Below are 21,132 nucleotides of genomic sequence, written 5' to 3' on the forward strand. Positions count from 1 at the left end.
TGGTCACAACTTCCTTGGCTGACTTTATCTACCCTTTGTCTGTCTGTCTGACTTTCCTTCCCTTTTCCTTTTTTTTCTTCTTCCTTTTTGCATACACTTTTTTTTTTCTTCCTTCCTTTTGCGACACCAACATTGGAACCAGTGTCTCCCACATGATAGGAAAGGGCTCTATCCTGGAGCACGTCCTCAGTCCCACCTCTTGTCTTGATATCAATAGATATTACTGGTTTCTGAGTCTCAGCTCTCGGTGACTATGGAGCAAGCCCAGTTTAACCCATTTTTTTGCCATGTGATGAGAAGCAGTTCATTTATTTTCTCTGTTTCTGTTCCCTCATCTGCACTCCATAAATAGTTACTACAAACACTTTAGCTATCTGTTTTGGTCAGCGCCAGGGGATTTGCCAATTAGCATCAGAAAGAGATTCAATTTATTGTGAAATTAGTAGTATTCTAGATATAAGAATTGGCTCACCATCATATGAATGAGGCCTACAGCCTGGACCCTGAAGTATGGTCCTGAGGCTTGATTCCTAAAGAGTCCTCTCTCCTGCTATTGGATCCTAGATTTCTGAAGGTCCCATGTCTTCCATGAGGGTACCGAGTCCATCAGGGTGGGTTTGTCTGCCTCTGGTGACCCTTTCCTGCAAGGGTCAGGCACATCATCCATCTTAAAGAGCAGGCTATAGAAACTGTATGGAACCTGCTTGTTAATTTTCTTTAACAAACAGTTGTATGTGAGAAGCATTCTCCAGGACCTAACTTTTTTTTTTTTTTTTTTTTTTTTTTTAATTACCAGGGATTGAACCCAGGGCTGCTTAGCCACTGAACCACATCCCCTCCCTTTTATATATTTTATTTAGGGGCAGGATCTCACTAAGTTGCTTAAGGCCTTGCTAAGTTGCTGAGGCTGACTCTAAACTTGTGATCCTCCTTCCTCAACCTCCTGAGCTGCTAGGATTATAGGCACGCACCACCATGACTGGCCCCCCAGCACCTAACTTCTTACCAGGCAGAGGGGGTGTGGTGTGGTGTGCTACTGACACCTACCAAAGGGACCAAATTGACTCATGTCAGTTCACAGCAATATTTCATAGGATTGTTGAGAATACAGATAATCCAGGGGTGAAGCCTGAGTGTTAACAGGGTATTGGGCCTCTGATAATTGCTAACTGCCTGTTCTCTGATTTGACTTAGATTCTGACTTTCCCATAATGGTGGATATCTGTTATTTTTGCCTGTTCAGCAGCCATCCTTTTTTCTGGGTATAGCACCATTGTTTTGCTTTGGGCAGCCTTATCCCATTCTTAGTCCTTAGGGTTAGTAAGAGGCCCATCTCTCTCTCTGCTTCAGGGGTGGCCTTGAAATCCAAGCCTGACTTATAAGAACCTTCCATTTTTCTAGGCTACAGTGATTGGTTCATGCATAAAGCCTGATAAACCACGACTTTTTATTTTACTTTTTTACCTGTCAGTACTGGGGATTGAACCCAGGGTCAATCTACCACTGAGCCACATCCTCAACCATTTTTACTTTTTATTTTTGAGATAGGGTCTCACTAAATTGCCCAGGCTGGCCTCAAACTTGTAATCCTCCTTGCCTAAACTTCCTGCGTTTCCAGGATTACAGGTGTGTGCTACCATACCTGGAGAACCAGGACTTTTGCTGGAACTTTTGGGAAAGAGAAACCTGGACTCTGAGAAGTAAAATCCTGCTGTAAAATAAAATGATTAAGCCAGTGTAGTACTGTAGCATGATTAGTTAGGCCAATGAAACACACGGAGAGTGTGATAGATAGATAGAAAGGAGCAATAACTTCTAATGTTCCATAGTGCAGTAGAGTAACTGTGGTTAACAACAATGCGTTGACTTTCAAAACAGCTACTAGAGAGGATTTGGAATGTTCCCAACACAAAGACAGTAGAAATAGCTAAAGCAATAGATATGCCAGTCACACTGATCTGGTTATTACACATTGTAAATGTATTGTAATGTCACACTGGATTCCATAAGTATGTATAATTACTATTTGTCAATTAAAAATAAGCTTTTTAAAAAAGGAAGGGCCAGATATCGTGGTGCATGCCTGTAATCCCAACATCTTGGGAGACTAAGGCAGGAGGATTGCAAGTTTGAGGCCAGCCTCAGCAACTTAGCAAGGCCCTAAGCAACTTAGACCCTGTTCCTTTTTTTTTTTTTTTAACTTTTATTATTTATTTATTTTCATTAACTTTTTTTTTGATAGTGATAATTTTTTAAAATTCTTCTCATACATGTATATAGGATAATAATGTCTGTTTCACAATCTACAGTTCTTCCCCTCCCTACCTGCCCCACCCCTCCCCTTACTCCCCTCTGTACAATCCAAAGTTCCTTCATTCTTCCCTACCCACCCCCTACTATGGATCATCATCCACTTATCAGAGAAAATATTCAACCTTTGGTTTTTTGGGATTGGTTTATTTCACACAGCATGATACTAGAGAGACCCTGTTTCAAAATAAAAAAAAGAAAAGGACTGGGGATGTTGCTCAGTGGTTAAGTGCCCCTGGGTTTGATCACTGATACCAAAACAATAAATAAATAAAAAAGGAAGGGAATTCTGTTATGTGCTACAGTAAGGGTTAACCTTGACGATATTATGCTACGTGAAATAAGCCAGTCACAAAAAGATAAATACTGTATGATTCCACTACCATGCGGTATCTAGAGTAGTCAAATTCATAGGAACAGAATGGTGAGTGGTGGTTCCAAGGGTTGGGGGAGATCATAGGGAGTTTTTCAATGGAAAGAGTTTCAGTTTTGCAAGATGAAAACAGTTCTGGAGATTAACAAGAATATAAATATACTTATTACTGAGCTGTACACTTAAAAATGGTTAAGATGTATATTTTATGCATTTATAATTTAAAATATAGATCATTGAAAAATAAGTTAATGGGGAAAGAAGGATTAGTCAGTGAAAGTAATTAGAACAACTGAATAGCCATCTGGGGAATAATATGGATCAATACCTTGCACCAGTATTATCTATAGATCAAAGTTTGCAGTATGAAAAATAAAAAGCAAGTCAAGCACAGTGGTGCATGCTGTAATCCCAGTGACTGCAGGCTGAGGCAATAGGGTCACAATTTATAAAGGCCCTAAGCAGCTTAGCAAGACCCTGTCCCAAAATAAAAAGGAAGGGCTGGGGATATAGCTCAGTGAATAACTGCCCCTGGGTTCAATCCCCAAGTATCACAATAAATAAATAAATAAATAAAATTAAAAAGTGAATGGTACTCAGAGAAACCTTGGAATTTTTAATCTTTTTATTTTGGATAATTTTAGACCTACAAAGAAGTTGCAAAACTACTGTAACATATAACTTCTTTACCCAGTTTCCCAAATGTGAACATCTTTCATAACTGATTTAGTGATGGAAATCAGGAAATTTGCCTTGATACCATACTATTAAATAATCTACAAATTTTATTTGGGTTTTACTGGTTCCCTCTCTCTCTCTCTCTCTCTCTCTCTCTCTTTTTTTTTTTTTTTTCCTGGTTCTGGTTCTAATCCAGGATTTCATTGCATTAGTTATCATTTCACATTAAATTTTTCCAATCTGAGACTGTTCCTAGTCTTGTGCATGTGTGTGTATGTGTGTGTGTGTGTGTGTGTGTGTGTGTGTGATCTTGAACATACTTGAAGAAAAATGGTCAGTTATTTCCCCTTTTCCTTCAGAGACTGTCCCTCCATTTGGATTTCTTCAATGCCTTCTCATGAATATACTGAGATTATGCATTTGGATTTGTCCAGTGCTTTCTTATGAGTGAAATGGGGCTCTGCATTTTTGGCAAAAATATACAAAAGTAATGTGCCCTCCAAGAGAATTTTTAAAAATAAATTTGGGGTGGGGAAGATATTCATAAATGTAACAAAACACAGAATCCATTAAAGAAAATACTAATACATTTAAAAGTATATTTAAGATGTGGGAGCCTCGTATAGTAGTGCATGCCTTTAATTCCAGTGACTGGGGGCCTGAAGCAGGAGGATCCCAAGTTTGAGGCCTGCCTTAGCAAATTAGTGAGTTCTGAAGCAGCTTGGTGAGACCCTGTCTCAAAAAGTTAAAATAGGGCTGGGAGATAGCTCAGTTGGTAGAGTGCTTGCCTCCCGTGCTTGCAGTCCCGGGTTCGATCCCCGGGACTGGGGATGTGGCTCAGTAGGTTAAGTGACCCTGGGTTCAATCCCCAGTACCAAAAAAATAAATTAGTTAATTAATTGCAGGGCTGTGGGTGTATCTCAATGATAGAGTATGTACTTAGCATGCATAAGACCCTGGGTTCAAACTGAGGGGGGGGAAGGGGGGGGAGAAACTGTAGGGAAAAACCTGAACAATCCAATAAAAATGTACAAACAGACAGCTAGGAAGACTGAGGTTAGGAAGACTGAGGTTAGAGGTTAATAGCCAGTCTCAGTAACAGTAAGGTGCTAAGCAATTCAGTGAGACCCTGTATCTAAATAAAATACAGAATAGGGCTGAGAATGTGGCTCAGTGGTCTAGTGCTCCTGAGTTTAATCCCTGGTACCCTCCCCCCAAAAAAGAAAATACAAAGAAATGCAAATCATGTTTAACTTAGCATATATGCAATGACCTAAAACTCACCTGTTCTCCATCTGACCTTAACCTAGGGGTCAATTTTGTGTTATTTTCCAAATCAAGATTGTCCAGACATTTTTGTAATTGAGCAGCCACTTACACCAATGTTTTCAATTATTTTTATCATCTTCCATTGGTAACACATTCATAGAGAGCAATTTGGCAAAGTCCATCAAAATCAAATTAATCAAAATTACTAACACCCATACCTTTTTGACCTAGGATTTTCATGTCTAGGAATTAACCCAACATTTGCACAGGGATGAAATGGGAATGTATAGATTATCCTTTGCAGCTTCACTTGTGTTGGCAAAAGGTTGGAAACATCCTAAATGACTGTCTACAGAAAATTTGTTAAATTAGGACACATCCCTGTCATGGAACACTATGTAGCCAGAAACTAATATTGTGCACTGCGATGGAAAACTCTCCAAGATTTATTAGGTGCTAAAAGCAAGGTGCAGCTGGGAATGAGGGCTGCCTGGGCAATTTAACCAGATTCTGTCTCAAAATTAAATGTTAGCTGGACATGGTGGCTCACACCTGTAATCCCAGTGGCTCAGGAAGCTGAGGCAGGAGGGTCACAAGTTCCAGGCCACCCTCAACAATTTAGTGAAAGCCTGTCTCAAAATAAAAAATTAAGCTGGGTATGGTGGTGCAGGCTTGTAACCCCAACAGCTCAGGAAGCTGAAGCAGGAGGATCGCAAGTTCAAACCCAGCCTCAGCAATTTAATTGTAAGCAACTTAGTGAGACCTGTCTCAAAATAAAAAATTAAAAGGGTTGGGGATGTATCACAGTGGTAAAGTGCCCCTGGGTTCAATCCCTGGTACAAAAAACAAAAAAACAAAAAAACAAAACAAAAAAAACCAGAACAACAAGAACAAAAAACCCAAAAATCAAATGTTAAAGGGACTGGGGATGTAGCTACACGCTACAGTGGTAGACCATTTGCCTAGCATGTCTGAAGCTCTAGGTAAGAGCAAGGTGCAAGGAGTCTGCTTACATTAGTATAAAAAAGTGGGAACTAGCAGGGCAAGGTAGTGCATGCCTATAATCCTAGCGGCTAGAGAGGCTGAGACAGGAGGATAGAGAGTTCAAAGTCAGCCTCAGCAAAAAATGAGGCACTAAACAACTCAGTGAAACCCTGTCATTAAATAAAATACAAAATAGGGCTTGGGATGTGGCTCAGTGGTCGAGTGCCCCTGAGTTTAATCCCTGGTACCAAAATAAATAAATAAATAAATAAATAAATAAATGGTGGAAACTATAAATATAATTGTATATGAAGAATATTTTTGGTTGGGCACAGAGGTGCACACCTGCAATCCTAGTGACTTGGGAGACTAAGGCAGGAGGATCACAAACTCAAGGCCAGCCTCAGCAAATAGAGACCCTGTCTTAAGCAAAACAAAACAAAACCACCACCACCACCAACAACAACAACAATGAAATGTCTGGAAGGAGGCACAAACAACTGAGAGAACTAGTTGTTTTGAGGAAGAAGATGGGATGGCTGGGATACAGGAAAAGACTTCCTCTGTTTTGAACTATTTGATAGTTTTTGTTGTTGTTGTTGTTTTGGTGCCAGGGATAGAACCCAGGGCCTCCAACATGTTAAGCACTCTACCACTGAGCCATAGCCCTAGCCTCTGTGTATTATTTTGTATCAGGGATTGAACCACTCAGGGGCGATTAAATTTTTTTTTTTTTTTTTTTAATTTTGGGACAGAGTCTCACTAAATTGTTTAGGACCTTGCTAAATTGTGAGGCTGGCTTCCAATATGGAATCCTCCTGCCTCAGGCTTCTGAGTCACTGGGATTACAGGCATGTGCTTCCATGCTAGACTTACTTAGAGCTTTTTCATTTTTGTTTTGCTGTGCTGGGAATTGAACCCAGGATTTCACAAATGCTAGGTAATTCCTCTACCACTGAGCTACATCCCCAACCCTTTTTATTTTTTATTTTGAGACAGTATCTCACTGTATTGCTTAGGGCCTCGGTATATTGCTGAGGCTGGCCTGGAACTTGTGATCTTCTTGCCTCAGCCTCCTATAACTGGGATTACTCACTGAGACCATCCTTTACCATCCTTCAGTATTCATTTGCCTGCCTTGTTCCTGGCATTTATTTGATACTTGTGCAGGGAAACCCACACAGATTAACAAAATACCACTATATGTGTGTATGTTATGCTTTAATACAAAATTTTGTAGAAGAAATACCATTCTTGAGGAAACAAGTAGATTAACAAAATAAAAAAAAAAAAATTCAAAGGCTCCATCAAGGCACATCTCTAAGCTTAGTTTTCTCCAAATATAAAGTTAAGATTACACCTATCTCACCTTACAGTGCACGGTTCACACCTAAAACCCCAGTTGATTCTGGAGGCTTAGGTGGGAGTTTTGAAGTTTCAGACCAGCCTCAGCAATTTAATGAGATCCTGCCTCAGAAAATACAAAAAGGGACTAGGGATGTAACTCTGATAAAATGCCCCTGAATTCAATCCCTAGTAAGTACCAAAATAAACAAACAAACAAGGATCAACAGAAATTGATCAACATCAACCTCCAAAATGAAAGAGATTCCTCCCATATATTAAAAAATATTAAAAACAAATTGAAGGAATTTGGAAACATCAGAGATAATAAATAGTACAAGAAAGCAAACAACTATAACTGGCTGGGTAACCTGGTACACACCTATAGTCTCAAGGTACTTGATGAGGCAGGAGTATTACCTTGAGCCCAGGCGTTCAAGACCAGCCTGGGCAACAGAGCAATACATTGTCTCAAATAAAAACAAACAAAAAAGCATACGTATAATTGGAAAATTAAAACAAACAAACAAACCTAAGCTTCAAATCAATGTGTATAGTCTGTTAGCATTTGTATTTATAAAAAGAGGAGCCTCTGTCTGTAATCCCAGCAACTCAGGAGGCTGAGGCAGGAAGATGGGAAATTCAAGGTCAGCCTCCAGCATCAGCAATTTAGAGAGGCCCTTAAAATAAAAAATAGAAACCCTGGGGATGTAGCTCAGTGGTGAAGGGCCCCTAGGTTTAATCCTCAGTACAAAAAAAAAAAAAAAAAAAAAAAAAAATGAATAGATTAAAACAAAGAAATCAACAGGGGAAAGTTTAATCCTCAGTACAAAAAAAAAAAAAAAAAAAAGATGAATAGATTAAAACAAAGAAATCAACAGGGGAAAAGAAGTATCTAGGTTTATACTTGTCTACAACAACTATCCCCTAAGGATTTACAAATCCGGAGACAGCAGCCATTTAGTGTGGGCCTGGGATGGCTCAGATCTTCTGATGGTTCACTTCCTTCTTTGTAGATTTTGAATTTTTCAGTATGATTGAGTTACCTATTTAAAAATCTGATATTGAAAATTTAAATATAATTATCATCAGAGAGAAGATATTGCATTCTGGATTGAGAAAAATAGGTAAAGAACAAAAAGCTTTTTTTTTTTTTTCCTTCCCAAAACAAGGACATCCAAAATCTTCTAGAAGGTAAAACAAAAAGATGAGATGTGGGTGGCCAAAGGAACTTCAATGTTATGCTTAATGTCACATCTGTGTGATGAAAAACGACTCTGGGTTCCATCCCCAGTACTAGGGATTGGGGGGTGGGGGTGGGGGGGCAAGGTAGAATTGAGCGCTCCTGGCAATTCACAGTAAAGCATCTGACAAAGGAGGCCTTTGGAGCTTGACAAGGCGTCCCCAAGAAACCATCAGGACCAGAGGATTTCAACAGCTGATTTTGGAGGGGTTCGCCTCCCAGTCTGGTCCCAAGCACAATTCATCTGCTCCTAATTAGAAGACCTTTTCTCTACAAGTTGCGTGGAGGGACGCAAGAGGTCCCTGAAATTAATTACTAGTTCGGTCAGATTTGACTCCTGAGGATGGAGAAGTTTATGAGTCGCTGTGGGAATAGCCCAGCCCCCTTCCACCTCAACTTCTAAACCAGCTTGAAGAGGGAAAAAAACAATAAAAGGACAGGCTTTACTAAAATGTGGTCTACGTAGCCCACATCCGAATCCCAGGAAGGCACTCCTTAGAAATGAACGTTGGGCCCCGCCCACATCTTTAGAATGATCCTCAAGGGCGGGGCCTAGAAATTCAGCCTCCAATCCCCGGAGCAGGTAAACGTGGAAACCACCATGTTATGCAAATACTTTCACGTTTTTATAGTTCGACTCTCTCTATTGTGGCTCTCCATTCTACCTGCTTGCAGAAAACATTCTCTTACTCATTTCCAGGTGAACTCGCTTATCCTACCCCACTCCTTCCCCCCTCCACCACTGATCTAAATTTGGAGTTTCTTGGCATCACAGCCTAGATGGGGTGTGTTGGGGAGGAGTGGGGTAGGCAGTGAGTCCTCACTCTGAGATCGGTCCTCTTGGGTCCCCCATCTCCATGGCTCACATGTGCCCTCCTTTCTACTCTGCTGTTGCCGCCCCCAGGATCCACTGGCAGAAGCAATGAACTAGTTTTCCAAGCCACACCCGACGGCCTCTCCCCAAATTTATGTGGGCCTCAGTGTCTTCCACATCACCTCATTTCCATGAGCCAGTATTCAACATTTTAGATGGCCCTGCACTAAGTTCTCCTCAGCTAGTGCAGAGTGTTAGGCAGGGTGGAGGGCTCTGTCTGTCTGTACCTACCTCCTTCAAACCTCCCTGTTTTATACCAACACACTGAAACTTTTGAACTTGAAAGTCTGGAATTTAGCATCTTTGTTCTCTGACTAAAAAGAAAAGTGGTTTTAGGGGAAAAAGCAACTTGATCTGAGACCCCATGGAAGCTGCTCCCTTCTTCCTTTCATTTAGGCTGAGCCAGCCCAAAATTGTGCCAGTGCAAAAGGACTACCGACATGGCTAGAAGGCGGAGGAAGCTGAAAGCATCTTAGAGTTGGCTGAGTCTGGGCACCCAGCATGCACACTCCCTGCTCACTCACCTCCCCCAGACAGCTGGGAAATGACACCTCTGGTGACAGAGCCAGTCCCTGGGCTTCTGCTGGGAGGGGGTGGGGCACTGCAGTGGAGGAAGATCACACATTCTGAAGCTCTGGAAAGCCTGGGTGGGGGAGGGAAGAAGCCTGCCCCTGTTTGGCTCAGATATCAAGGCCACCAATCTTCCTCCTCCAGCTTCCGGGGATGTAGTAAGCACCTCCCCACCCCAGGGCCACTAGGCCTCCTCTAAAATGCCTCCTTTGCCCTTGAGGTTTGTTTGACACCCCCCTCTCCACCCCCCCCCCCCCCCCCACCACCACCACCAGAGAGGTAACTCACTGGTTCCATCTTTGAGAAGCTGGATGGGAGTGTGTACAGCTGCTGGGTCAGTTTAGAGGACCTAAAAGAAGGCTGGTCAGAGATGGACCAGGGCCGAGATAATCTCTTCCCCTATTACCCAGCTCAAACCACTGAACAAAGTTGGTATCTACACATGTAATTGCTCCAAAGAGAGGACGGAAACTGTCCAAGACCACGCCCGTCACACAAATCCCCATGTAAAGTAGGATCTATAATCTGAGTATTGCAGGTGCTGCCCTTGCTGACCTCAGTCTGGGAAAGAACTAGGTTTGGCTAGCCTGCACCCACCACGTGAAGCAGCCCCACGGGGCAGCCTCTGCCATCCTCTCTGGGGTCTTTAGCTTACCATACCTCAGTCAGACTTGCTCCAGTTTTGCATACCGAATACCCTGGGTCTGAACTTCAACTGTGAGAATCCGTAGCTTTCACGGTTAGTAAGCCTTCCTAGGACTTGGCTGGGGATAAGGATTTAGTTCATACCCCTCTACTAGTGGCTGGGTATCCCAGACATCCCTTGAGACAACTACTTGCCCTGTGATGGGGTGGGATCAACTCCCACCACGGGCCTCTACCCCAGCAGCAGGTCCCAGCTATACATATTGCCCGGCCACCTGCAATGGTCCCTTAATTCCCATCCCCAGTCCATACCAGTGCTTGAAGTTGGTGGCCAGGTGTTGGGAGACTTTGGGCTGTGTAGGGTGCAGAATGGTTTACTGACTTCACGGATGAGGGAGGAAGTAGTTTAGGGGTGAGTGGGACCCGGCTGTGGTATGCCTTAAGAGATAGGTGGCAGAGGGCTTGGGAGCGATTGAACCAGCTGTGGTTAGACAGGGTATGGCGGTGGGGGTGGAGGTCTCGCGGCTGCCAAAGCAGGTGCGGGAGCCCCAGCAACACACGACCCCCGCCCCGCCCCGCCCCGCCCCCGTGGCCCGCTCCCGTGGCCCGCTCCCGACGTGTCGTCTGCCGAGCCCCGCCCCCGCCCGCAGTGCCCGGATGCGGGTGACGTGCGGCCGCCATCTTCCCGTCCCGGGCAGCCAGCGCCAGTCCGAGCCAGCGCGAGCCGCTGCCGCCGCTGCCGCCATCACTGCCGCTGCCAAGTCCTCCGCCCGCTGCCCCCGCCATGTGAGTCGGTTGCCCGCCACCCGCACTGCGCTGCCCGCGCCGGCCGCCGCCTTTGGGAACCGGCCGCGGGAGGTGCCGGGGTCCCACCCGCACCCTCCGCACCCGGGGGCCCGGCTGGCTCCGTGACTGCGCGCGGGCTACCGAGGAGCCGAACGTCCCCGGCAAGCCCGCGCGGGCGATGGCCGCGGGACACAGCCGATCCCGCGTCCTCCCACCCTGCCCCACCCCTTGTCACCGATGCCTGCAGTCATTTCTGGTGGACCGCGGACTGTGACCCTGAGGTCGCCCTCATGTGACAGGCGGGGAAACTGAGGGCTGGAAGGGGGAGGAGGGGCTCGTTCAAGGTCACACAGTTCTTCCGCTACAAGGCGGGATAGAGACCGGTTATCCCATCGGGTGGCCATCCTTCGGAAAAGGAGGACTGGAGGGACGACCGATGGACAGGTGGATGGGCGGAGCCCTGGCCGCGGTGCTGGCGGCTTCAGGCCCTGGGTCTTAATCGGTTCCTACTTCTCAGGTCGGCTACTGCTGCCACCGCACCCCCTGCGGCCCCAGCTGGGGAGGGTGGTCCCCCTGCTCCCCCTCCAAACCTCACCAGTAACAGGAGACTGCAGCAGACCCAGGCCCAGGTGGATGAGGTGAGTGTGGGGGACGAGTGTCAAAGAGTGGGTGAGACTGTAGGATTGGCAAACAGTTGTGGAGGACCAATTTTGGGTTGAGAGCGATGACAGTCCAGGCCTGTGGGTTTTGAGTCAAAGCCATGCCTTGCCCCATCCCTGTCTCCCTGTCAGCACACACTGGGAAGGGCGCTAGCCTGGGATGTGCCTGCCTGGGCAGGTGTGCTCTGATGATGGATAGCCTGCCTGAGGCTCCATAGATAGAGCGTGTTGCTTTGACGTCTGAGATGTCTGACTACCAGCACACCTCTGATGTATGCTCCTTGCATGTCCCCAGGTGTGCTAGGCATGTTCTGTGTGTGTCCTTGGCATGTTAGCCTGGCAGCATCGGGGTGCATGTTCCCTGTGTGGCACAATGGGCACATGTTGGAGGAGTGCCCTCCTTCAGGTGGGACTTGGCCCACTCCCTGCCTCCTGGACTCCTCCCCCAGGTGGTGGACATCATGAGGGTGAATGTGGACAAGGTCCTGGAGCGGGACCAGAAGCTATCGGAACTGGATGACCGTGCAGATGCACTCCAGGCAGGGGCCTCCCAGTTTGAAACAAGTGCAGCCAAGCTCAAGCGCAAATACTGGTGGAAAAACCTCAAGGTAAGTGGGGGCAGGTAGGAGGAATGGGTAAATGGGGTATCATGGTTTCTCTTACTGACACCCCTTCTCATTCCCAGATGATGATAATCTTGGGAGTGATTTGCGCTATCATCCTCATCATCATCATCGGTGAGTGGGGCAGGAGTGGCCAGGGCCCTTTATCTTGAGAGATTTCCCCTGTGGATTCTGGGTTTTGAAGGTCATTAGCTTAGTTTTGACTTTTCAACAAAAGACATATATAGCAGCTAATGGCAGTTCTGATTCATCTAGAGCTGAAAACCTTTCTGTTGTTTAGCCTTCGCTTTGCCTGGTTCTGGGCAATTTCTGTTATGATTTTGAAAATAGGGTCCCCAGTGCTCTACTGAGGACCCTTTGGACCTAAGAACCCAGTCTAGCAACTCTAGAATTGGGGAGGAGGATACAGGAAAAGCCCAGGGACTTAAGAGATGACCAGGAAGCCAGCTACCCCACTATTTGATAGCTTGTTGTCTCAGAGACCCACAGAATTAGGGGTCTGTGACTCTTAAGACCATGCCATGGAGTTAAAGGGACTTTGGAATCTACCTGTCCAGAGATTTTACTTTATATATGGAGACACTGAGGCCAAGAGAGGGGAAGGGACACCAGCAGCTGGGGAGTGGAGTGGGGAGGATTGGAACAGGGCCAGGCCTGACACACTGCTTTCTTTCTCTTTCTCTCTCCCCTCTCCCTCCTCCTCCTCCTCCTCTTACCCTCTCTTCACAGTTTACTTCAGCACTTAAATCCCTGAGGAGTCTGCCCTGCCTAGAGAAGGGCCTCTCCCCTACCCCCAGCCATTCCTCCACCTCTCAGCCATATCTTTCAGCCCCCTTCCCCTGGATCCGTGTGTGTGTGTGTCCGTGTGTGTGCCCTCCTGTAAATAGCCAGCTGTTATTTATACATATATAATATTATATATATTTGGTCTGTTTGTAGTTTTATTACTAGAAGATTTTTCCAGTTGTCCTTAACACCCCTTCCTGAGGTTCCCATCTCCTTTCTCTTCCTCTTCCCTCTCTTCCTGAATATTCCCAAGTCCCTTCATTTGCATCTGCTATGCAATATTCCCTCTCTCCTTCTCCTTCCCTTGAATTTAACTGACCCTCGCTCTACCAGTCCCCCCATATAACACCCCCCAAAACAAAAAGGCACCTGTCCAGTCCTCCCTAGGTGCATCTTTGTACCCTTGGGAGGCTCTGAGACTGACCCCACTGGGTCCTAAGAATCCCAAGTTCTTCTGGGAGCTTCCAGCATGTTATTTAGCATATCATTTGCATACTGACATCTCTTGGTTTCCTTCTTTTTTGTTCCATTATTCTCTTCTCAACCTGTGTTTCCTTTTTTACTGAGGAGTTAGTCCCCATTGGTCCTCGTATCACACTTTCATTTGCACGACATTACATGCAGGTGGTGGGGAGCCTAGGCTTTTGGGGAACCAGGCTGCCCTGGCCCCCCAAATGGCCCCCTCCTAGCCCCTCTAGTCCAGTTTGCCTTCCCTACCCCAATTTTCCAAACCTCTTGTACCCTCCTCTCCCTCCCCCCAGCTGGTGTGTAAGTGTCTTGGAGTTCAGTGTGTTATGATGGACCAATAATTCTGCCACTTGGGGTCTCTCCCTACATTCCTGCTCCCCAATTTTCATGTGGGGCACGCAACTGACATTCCCATGGGGTCTCCCTCCCTCCCATCTGCCTGATCTGCCTCCTCCTCCACCAGGAGAGTTGGGGGTTGGCAACAATCTGATCTCTTTTGGGAGGAGTGGCTACCAGTGTCTGGGGGGGTCATCACTGCCTTGGGGAGGAGTGGGACAGGGCAGAGAATCCCCCCAATTCCTGCCTGAAATCTCTGGCCTCACATCTGCTGGAGGTTGGACTGAAAACCTTCCTCCCCAGTTTGGGGGGTGTTGCCCCCATCACTGCCCAGCTCCTCTGACTGCCCCCCTGTATTCAGGGTGGGGGTATTAGTCACTGCCAATGTGTGTATGGGACTTGCTGGATGATGGGGAATCCTTACCCTTCTCTGGGGCTACTGAGCCTCAGAAAGAGGGAGCGATCCCCTCATTGGGTGAAGTGATAGAGGATGGGTCTAATGTCTTTTTAAATGGCACAATTTTAGGGGTCTGAGGGTGCAGTCCCTTAGTCTGCCACTGGAGGGGGCCCCCAAACTTTCTCCCCATCCCCCCTCCAGGTTTTCTGTGTGGGGGGGAGCAGGGAGATCTAAATTGTGGTGTGAAAGGGTAGGAGAGATGCTGGGGGTGGGGGTGCTGTGTTCTAGACCCCCCATATTATCCCAGTGTCCCCTGCCTTCCCTCTTTCCCCACCCCATACCCCCAATTCTGTGGCGCATCCAGATTGTGAAAATGTACAATAAATGTGTAATGAGTAACCAGGTAGTGTCTGTATTTTTGTTTTTTCTCTGTTGGGGATTGAACCTAGGGCCTAGCACATGCTACACAAGTGCTCTAGTACTGAGCTGCATCTCCAGCCCTTTTTATTTTGAGACAGAGCTGGGTAAAATGCCCAAGCTGGCCTTGAACTCACAGTCCTTCTGTCTCAGACTCCAGAGTTGCTGGGATTAATCCTTTGTTAACAAGTGAGAAAGGTATTGGATCTACAGGTATAACTGGAGGTTGAAAAGATACATTGGGAAGCAGTTGGGCTTTGCAGGAGGCCCTGACCTTTGGCAATGCAAATTGTAATTCCTTATGTGGCCAACAGAGGGGATTCGGGAGTTGGTAATGGCTGCTGAACTCTGCAGTTCTGGGGTTTCCAGCTTACTCCCTGCCTTGCCTGGGGCATGTTTCTGATGTTGGACTCCTTTGTCCCCTCCTAGATTTAACTCCTCAGTGGTCTGCAGTCGCTCCCAGTGGTTATTCACTACCAGACCTGGAGTAGATGGCCTTGCCCCCGAATCATATCTTCCCCTTTGTGCCCAGCAGGGTACCAGTGTCAAAGGAACTAATAAATACTTGATTTTTGTTTGGTACTAGGAATTGAACCCACTGAGCTACATCTTCAGCCCTTTTTATATTTTGGTGGGGGGGGGGCAGGGATTGAACTCGGAGTACTTAACCACTGAGTTACTTCTCCAGCCCTTTTTCTTATTTTTAGACAGGGTCTTTCTAAGTTGCTTAGGGCTTAAGTTGCTGAGGCTGGCGTTGAACTTGCAATCCTCCTGCCTCTGCCTCCTGAGTTGCTGGGTTTACAGACTTGTGCCATTGCTTCCAGTTTTATTTATGTTTGAGACAGGGTTTAAAGTGCTTAGGGTCTCACTAAGTTGGTGAGGCTGGCCTGGAACTTGGGATTCTACTGCCTGAGCCTCCCAATGATAAATACTTGTTGAATCAGCTCAGGGAGACCCAGATGTGTGACAAAGAGCCAACTGTAGTATTGACAAACTACATATACATAGTTTTGACACACTACATACAGTAGATGATATACTAGCCTTGAGCCATATCACTAACCCTGTTTTATTTTGAGACAGGGTCTTGCTAAGTTGCTGAGGCTAATTTTGAACTTGATATTTCTACCTCCCTAGCTGCTGGAATTACAGGTATGGGCCACTATGCTCTCCGTGGCTGCTTTTAAAGCCTCATGATTTACTGGCAGAGCTAGCTAGTCGCCTTCAGAGGTGCTTCTAAGGGGCCCAGGTCATTCTTGTAATTAGGTACACACCTTTAGAGAGGGTTTACAAAATGGTAAGATTTTGTGTATGTTAAAAACATCATCTTGGGCTGGGGTTGTGGCTCAGTGGTAGAGCACTTGCCTAGCATGTGTGGGGTACTGGATTTGATTACCAGCACCACATATAAATCAATGAATAAATAAAGGTCTGTCAACATCTAAAAAAATTTTTGAAAAACATCATCTCCTTTGACCCAGTCATCCCACTCCTTAGTATATACTCAAAGGACTTAAAATGAGCATGCTACAGTGATGCAGACACATCCATGTTTATAGCAGCTCAGTTCACAGTAGCTAAGCTGTGGAACTAACCTAGATACCTTCAAAGATAAACAGGTAAGAAAATGTGGTAGGTATGCACAATGGAGTACTACTCAGCCATAAAGAAGAATGAAATTATGGCATTTGCCAGTAAGTAGATGGAACTGGAGACTAGAATGCTAAGTGATATAAACCAAAAACCAAAGGCTCAATGTTCTCTTTGCTGTGTGGATGCTAACACAATGGGTGGGAAGAGGAGACTAGAAGTTGGATTAGACTAAGGGGAATGAAAATAGGAAAGACAGTAGGATGAATCAGACATAACTTTCCTATGTTTATATATGAACACACGACCAGTGAAACTTCACATTGTTCAACCAGAAGAATAGAATTCTAATTAGAATAAGTTATACTCCACTTATGTATGTCAAAATACACTTTACTGTTATGTATGTATAAAAAGTCCTCTCCTGAATTTCTTGTAGATTTAGGTTTTCCCTAGGCCCAAGGAGACGCCTTCTCTGTGGTTTCAGGGACCTGGGTTCAAGTTTTAGCCCCAATTTGACTATCGTATTACTTCCTACAGATTACGTAACCTCTGAATCAGTTTTATTTGTGAGGAAGTGGGTAGTAAGTGTGCTGGCCTCCGTGGTGTTTGTGAGAAACACTTGGCCTGGCTCACAGAAAATAATCAGGAGGTATCTGTAATGTTGGTCATTATCATGATGCGGGCGGTGAGCGCTAAAGACTGTTTCATCCTAGTGCTCACGCCTTCCAGCTTTGGGCAGCTTCAGAGACTTTAGGGCCGGAGGCAAGCCCCAGAGGCAATCTTGTCACACCCGGGTCTCTGTACAAAGTGTCCCCACCTACGCCATCACCATTTACATCTGCGCCTGCGTGCAGGTCAGGCCTCCATGCGCCTGCGCACACTCCAGTCTTGGTTAAGTGTCGTCAAGGAAAATCCCCAGCTTCTGGGTAAACAAGTTGCCGCGTGAGATCTCCGGCACGTGTCACCTACATCTCCACGACCTCTCAGCCTATGAGAAAGTTTGGAGGGCAGGACTGGCATTTGCGTCAACCGATCTAGGTAGGTCGCGGGTTGTTGTACAGCCAATAGAAATTCCGGAAGTGGGTGGAGGTGTGGTTTCCGGTCAGTCTTCCAATCGACGCGCAGGGGCGGTTCCTCCCGCACGTGGATCTATCACTACCGGTTGTCATGCTGACCAATGGGAAGATGACGGCGACCGCAAAATGCCAATGGAGGCTTTACGGAGGCGGGGCGACTGCACGCGGCGCGGGGCATGGGTCGGTGTCACGGAGCCAATAAGATGGGGAGGGGCGTGGCATCCCGGGCGGTGGGCGGGCCTGGTGAAGCCTGTGTAATCGCTACCGTACATCCCAGTGGTGAAGAAATTTGGATTCTGCGTGCACTCCGAGCGGTGAGTGTCCCGGGGATGGGGAGAAATGAGGAGCGATCGATGTGTGCATTTCCAGAGTGGTGTGTTCTGTCAGAAGGGGTGTAATTGGAGTGGAGGGATCATGCAAACGCGTGACTGTTGCTCTGGGAGGTCTGATGGTTGTGGAGAATAGGGACCGCGAACTCAGCTCTAGGAGGACGGGGTGGGAGTTACTGACATCAGTTCCCTCCGCCACCCTAGGGTACGTGGACCTGACTCTCAGGTAGGGGTGCCCAGAAGCTCTCAGCGACCCGATGGAGCGGAAGCCCTTGTTCCCGGGGAGGTATGGGACGGTACCCCTGAGAGCTAGTGGGGAATGTTCCAGTGCATGACTGCGGTTTGGATGGTGCCTTCAGCACTTGAAAGAGGCAGAGGAGAGGTTCAGAGATCCTAGGGAGGTCCTGAATTGCAGATGGGAGGGTACCCAAGAGTTGGCGTGGAATTTGAGAAGGGTGCTGTGTTGATTAGTGTGACCTAGAGTCAGTCTCATCATGGCTGTGGTGCCTTTCTTTTGTGTCGAAGGGAGAATTTGGGTCTAGGAGCCATCCTGGGAATAGAGGTGGGGCAGCAATTGTTGGGTTATGAGAGGACGACAAACAGGGATTTGTGCAGATTGGCTGTGCACAGATCTTCCTGAGCCACTGGAGGTGGGGAGGCACCAAGAGCTTGCTCTAGTATCTATACAAATAACAAGGCCTATGGTAATGTGGCCTGAAATAAGGTGGAAGAGTGAGAAAGTGAGGTTCCTAGGAAAACTTTTGGGGCAGGGGACTACAGGGGTTATCTCAGCATGAGAACATGGGAAAATGGGATACAATGAGTGTATGGGGAGTTTAAACAATGTCTGGCGATTGGAACTAAGGGGAAGAAGGGGTTGGATGGAATCTGTGTTCCAGGCACCAAACTTAGCTGAATATTTGAGAGGCGAGGTTTGTCAGTGCTGTAATACAGCTTAGAGGTTGGGTAATACCTCACAGGTTCCTGAATGGTAAGAAGTCAGAATGACAAGCCATCATTTATAGCTCAGATTTGAACCCTGAGCTCCATTTGTTGAGAGTCTGAGACCACATTATAAGGTAGAAAATTAAGGCAAGTTTAATAACTTCTTAGTGGACCCCCATGAAACGGGGATAATATACCTATCTCACAGGGTTGTTTGGGGGATTAAATGAGATTAATGTATGTATAATGCTTAGCACAATGCCTACAGTCATTTTTTAAAATGTAGCTTAAAAAATGGCTGTAGGGTGACAAAACAATAGTGACAGGGTGAGAGGTGTATGTGAATGTTGTGACTGCGAGCTATTCTCACATTCTCATGTTTTTTCTGCAAGTATTGATGACTCCCCATTTTCCTTTTCCTGGTGCTTCTGGCCTTCAGGCACCAGCCCAAGTTTCTTCGTTCCTCCCTGTCCCTCTCCCAAGATCCAGGCCCCAGACTGGGCTTACTTGCTCTGTTCCAGTTTGATTTCCTCATCCTAGACCCATTCACCTCCCTGCCCCTCCTCCCTCTCCTTCTCCCCGCCCCTACCTGCTGCCATAGTAACAGGAGATTCGGGCTCTGAAGGGGGCCTCTGGGAGGGAGCAAAGGTGCCTGTTCTCTCGCAGAACTTGGGCCTCCACTTCTCCGCCTGGCTCTTTGGTACTGGGCCAGCAGCAGTGTACAGTTTGGGAGAGGGGGTAAGCCAGTGCCAGGAGCTGTTAGGAGCAAGCGGAGGGGCCGGCAGATGCGAGTTCCAAAGAAGAGCCAGGTGTGGGGGTGGGGAAGGGGGACACCCCCCCCCCAAACCTCTCTCCAGGAATCTCTGGCTTTGGGACAGGACGGCTGTCGTTGGGTGGGGGAGGCGTCCAGGCTGAGTGCATGTCCTGGGCCAACAGCCAAAAGAACACCATGTTCCCAAGTGCGCTAGCCGCCGCCCTCTCGGGCTGGCCGCCTCCCAAACCGCTGCCTCTCCAGCCTCCCTGCCCCACATTCCCCGGCTGCCCTCGCCCCGCCCCCTTCCTCCGCTTTGACGTCACCGCTGTCTCCCGCCCCCTCTTCTCCATTGACGGCAGCAGAGCCTGGTTGCTGTGGGACGGAGAGGCAGGACAACAGGGCCTTGAGAGCCGGTGGGGGCTGCTGGAGCGCTGGATCCTTTCGTCTATGCAAAATACAGATGTGGAGGTGGAGGTGGGCGAGCAAGAACTGCCTGGGTCAGGGGAGATCATACCTAGATCCTTGAAGAGAGTTGGGGAGGGAGAAAAAACCGTTTTCAGAGAAGAGGACTTGAAAGTGAGACAAGGGCAGGGACACAGTAGGGTCGGGGGAGAGGTGTGTGGGGTGGAAGGCAGGACCATTTTCAAGAAGAGGCTGAGACTCCATGTTCCTGTATCCTTTGTTTTCTGAGATTTCCTGTTGGTTTTTCTGGGTTGTTTTATAACAGCCCTGTGTCCCTGCTTTTCCTCAGAGGCCTTGCCCTCATCTCTCCATGGGAAACACACCACTGTTAAGGAAAGCTTAGGCCACGTGACAGTGAGGGATGTGCATCTACAGCTGATTATGTCAGCAGCTGCGTGGGGGCCTCTTTACTTGCTACCCACGTTTCCAGGGAGTCCTGAGGGGGACTACTCATCACAGTGCTGGATGGAAGGGCTGTGTAAGTACAGCTCTTCTGGACCCAGACTGGCACTTTTTCCCCCCAATCAAGCCCCTGTTCTCTTTTTAGCACTCAGTATTCTGCTCTTTCCTTCTTTAAAAAAAAAAAAAAAATTATAGTTCTCCTTTCCAACCTTTCAGGTTTCATCACTTCCCACATCTAAACTTAGAAACAAAAATTGTCATGTTTATTGATCACCTACCATGTGTCAGGTCCTTTCCTGGGTGATGGAGAATACAGTGATGAGGTGGATGAGGTCCCTGTTGGGCCCCCTGCATCTTGGCTTTCTCTTTTTCCAAGCAGTGGGGATATGAATCGTTTACCACCCCACCTTTCTCTGTGAGTGGCTCCAGCTGTCCTTTTTCAACCTCTACTCCCCATTCATCTCTCTTTAGCTCTGGCTTCCTGGCCTCCTCTTTTGGGGCAGCCCTAAATGTGGGTGGCTGTATCCTCTGAAGAAGCACTAGTCACCATGTAGGCTGCCGGGAGACCTTTTCTCTGATTGGCTATGGAAACACCTGCCATTGTTTCCATTCACAACTCCCATTGGCTCTGGCTGCCCCTTCCATTGTCTGTATCCCTCCGTCCACCCACTCATTCCCCCAATCACACGTGGGACCCTCAATTGACATCCTCCCAGGATTTGAAGTGTCAGAGGAAGGGGTTTGAGGAGGAGAAACACAGGAAAACCAAGCGAGGTTTTCTGTCTTTCCCCTTCCTCTCAGGATCCAGC

General features: G+C 47.0%; 1 protein-coding gene across 1 annotated transcript; it reads left to right on the forward strand.

The window, feature by feature from the left end:
• Positions 1-10,923: 10,923 nt before the first annotated feature.
• On the forward strand, positions 10,924-14,743 carry Vamp2 (vesicle associated membrane protein 2). The gene is made up of 5 exons (XM_047544875.1): positions 10,924-11,076; positions 11,594-11,714; positions 12,185-12,343; positions 12,421-12,472; positions 13,088-14,743. Coding segments are annotated over exons 1-5 (351 nt in total). The 5' UTR covers positions 10,924-11,074; the 3' UTR covers positions 13,105-14,743.
• The last annotated feature ends 6,389 nt before the right edge of the window (positions 14,744-21,132 follow it).

The sequence above is a fragment of the Sciurus carolinensis genome, chromosome 3 (assembly GCF_902686445.1).
Source record: "Sciurus carolinensis chromosome 3, mSciCar1.2, whole genome shotgun sequence".
Classification (NCBI taxonomy): domain Eukaryota; kingdom Metazoa; phylum Chordata; class Mammalia; order Rodentia; family Sciuridae; genus Sciurus; species Sciurus carolinensis.

Coding starts and splice junctions, on each gene's coding strand:
- Vamp2 (XM_047544875.1), top strand. Junction 11,715..12,184: donor CCCAGGCCCAGGTGGATGAG/GTGAGTGTGGGG, acceptor CTCCTCCCCCAG/GTGGTGGACATCATGAGGGT. Junction 12,344..12,420: donor ACTGGTGGAAAAACCTCAAG/GTAAGTGGGGGC, acceptor TCTCATTCCCAG/ATGATGATAATCTTGGGAGT.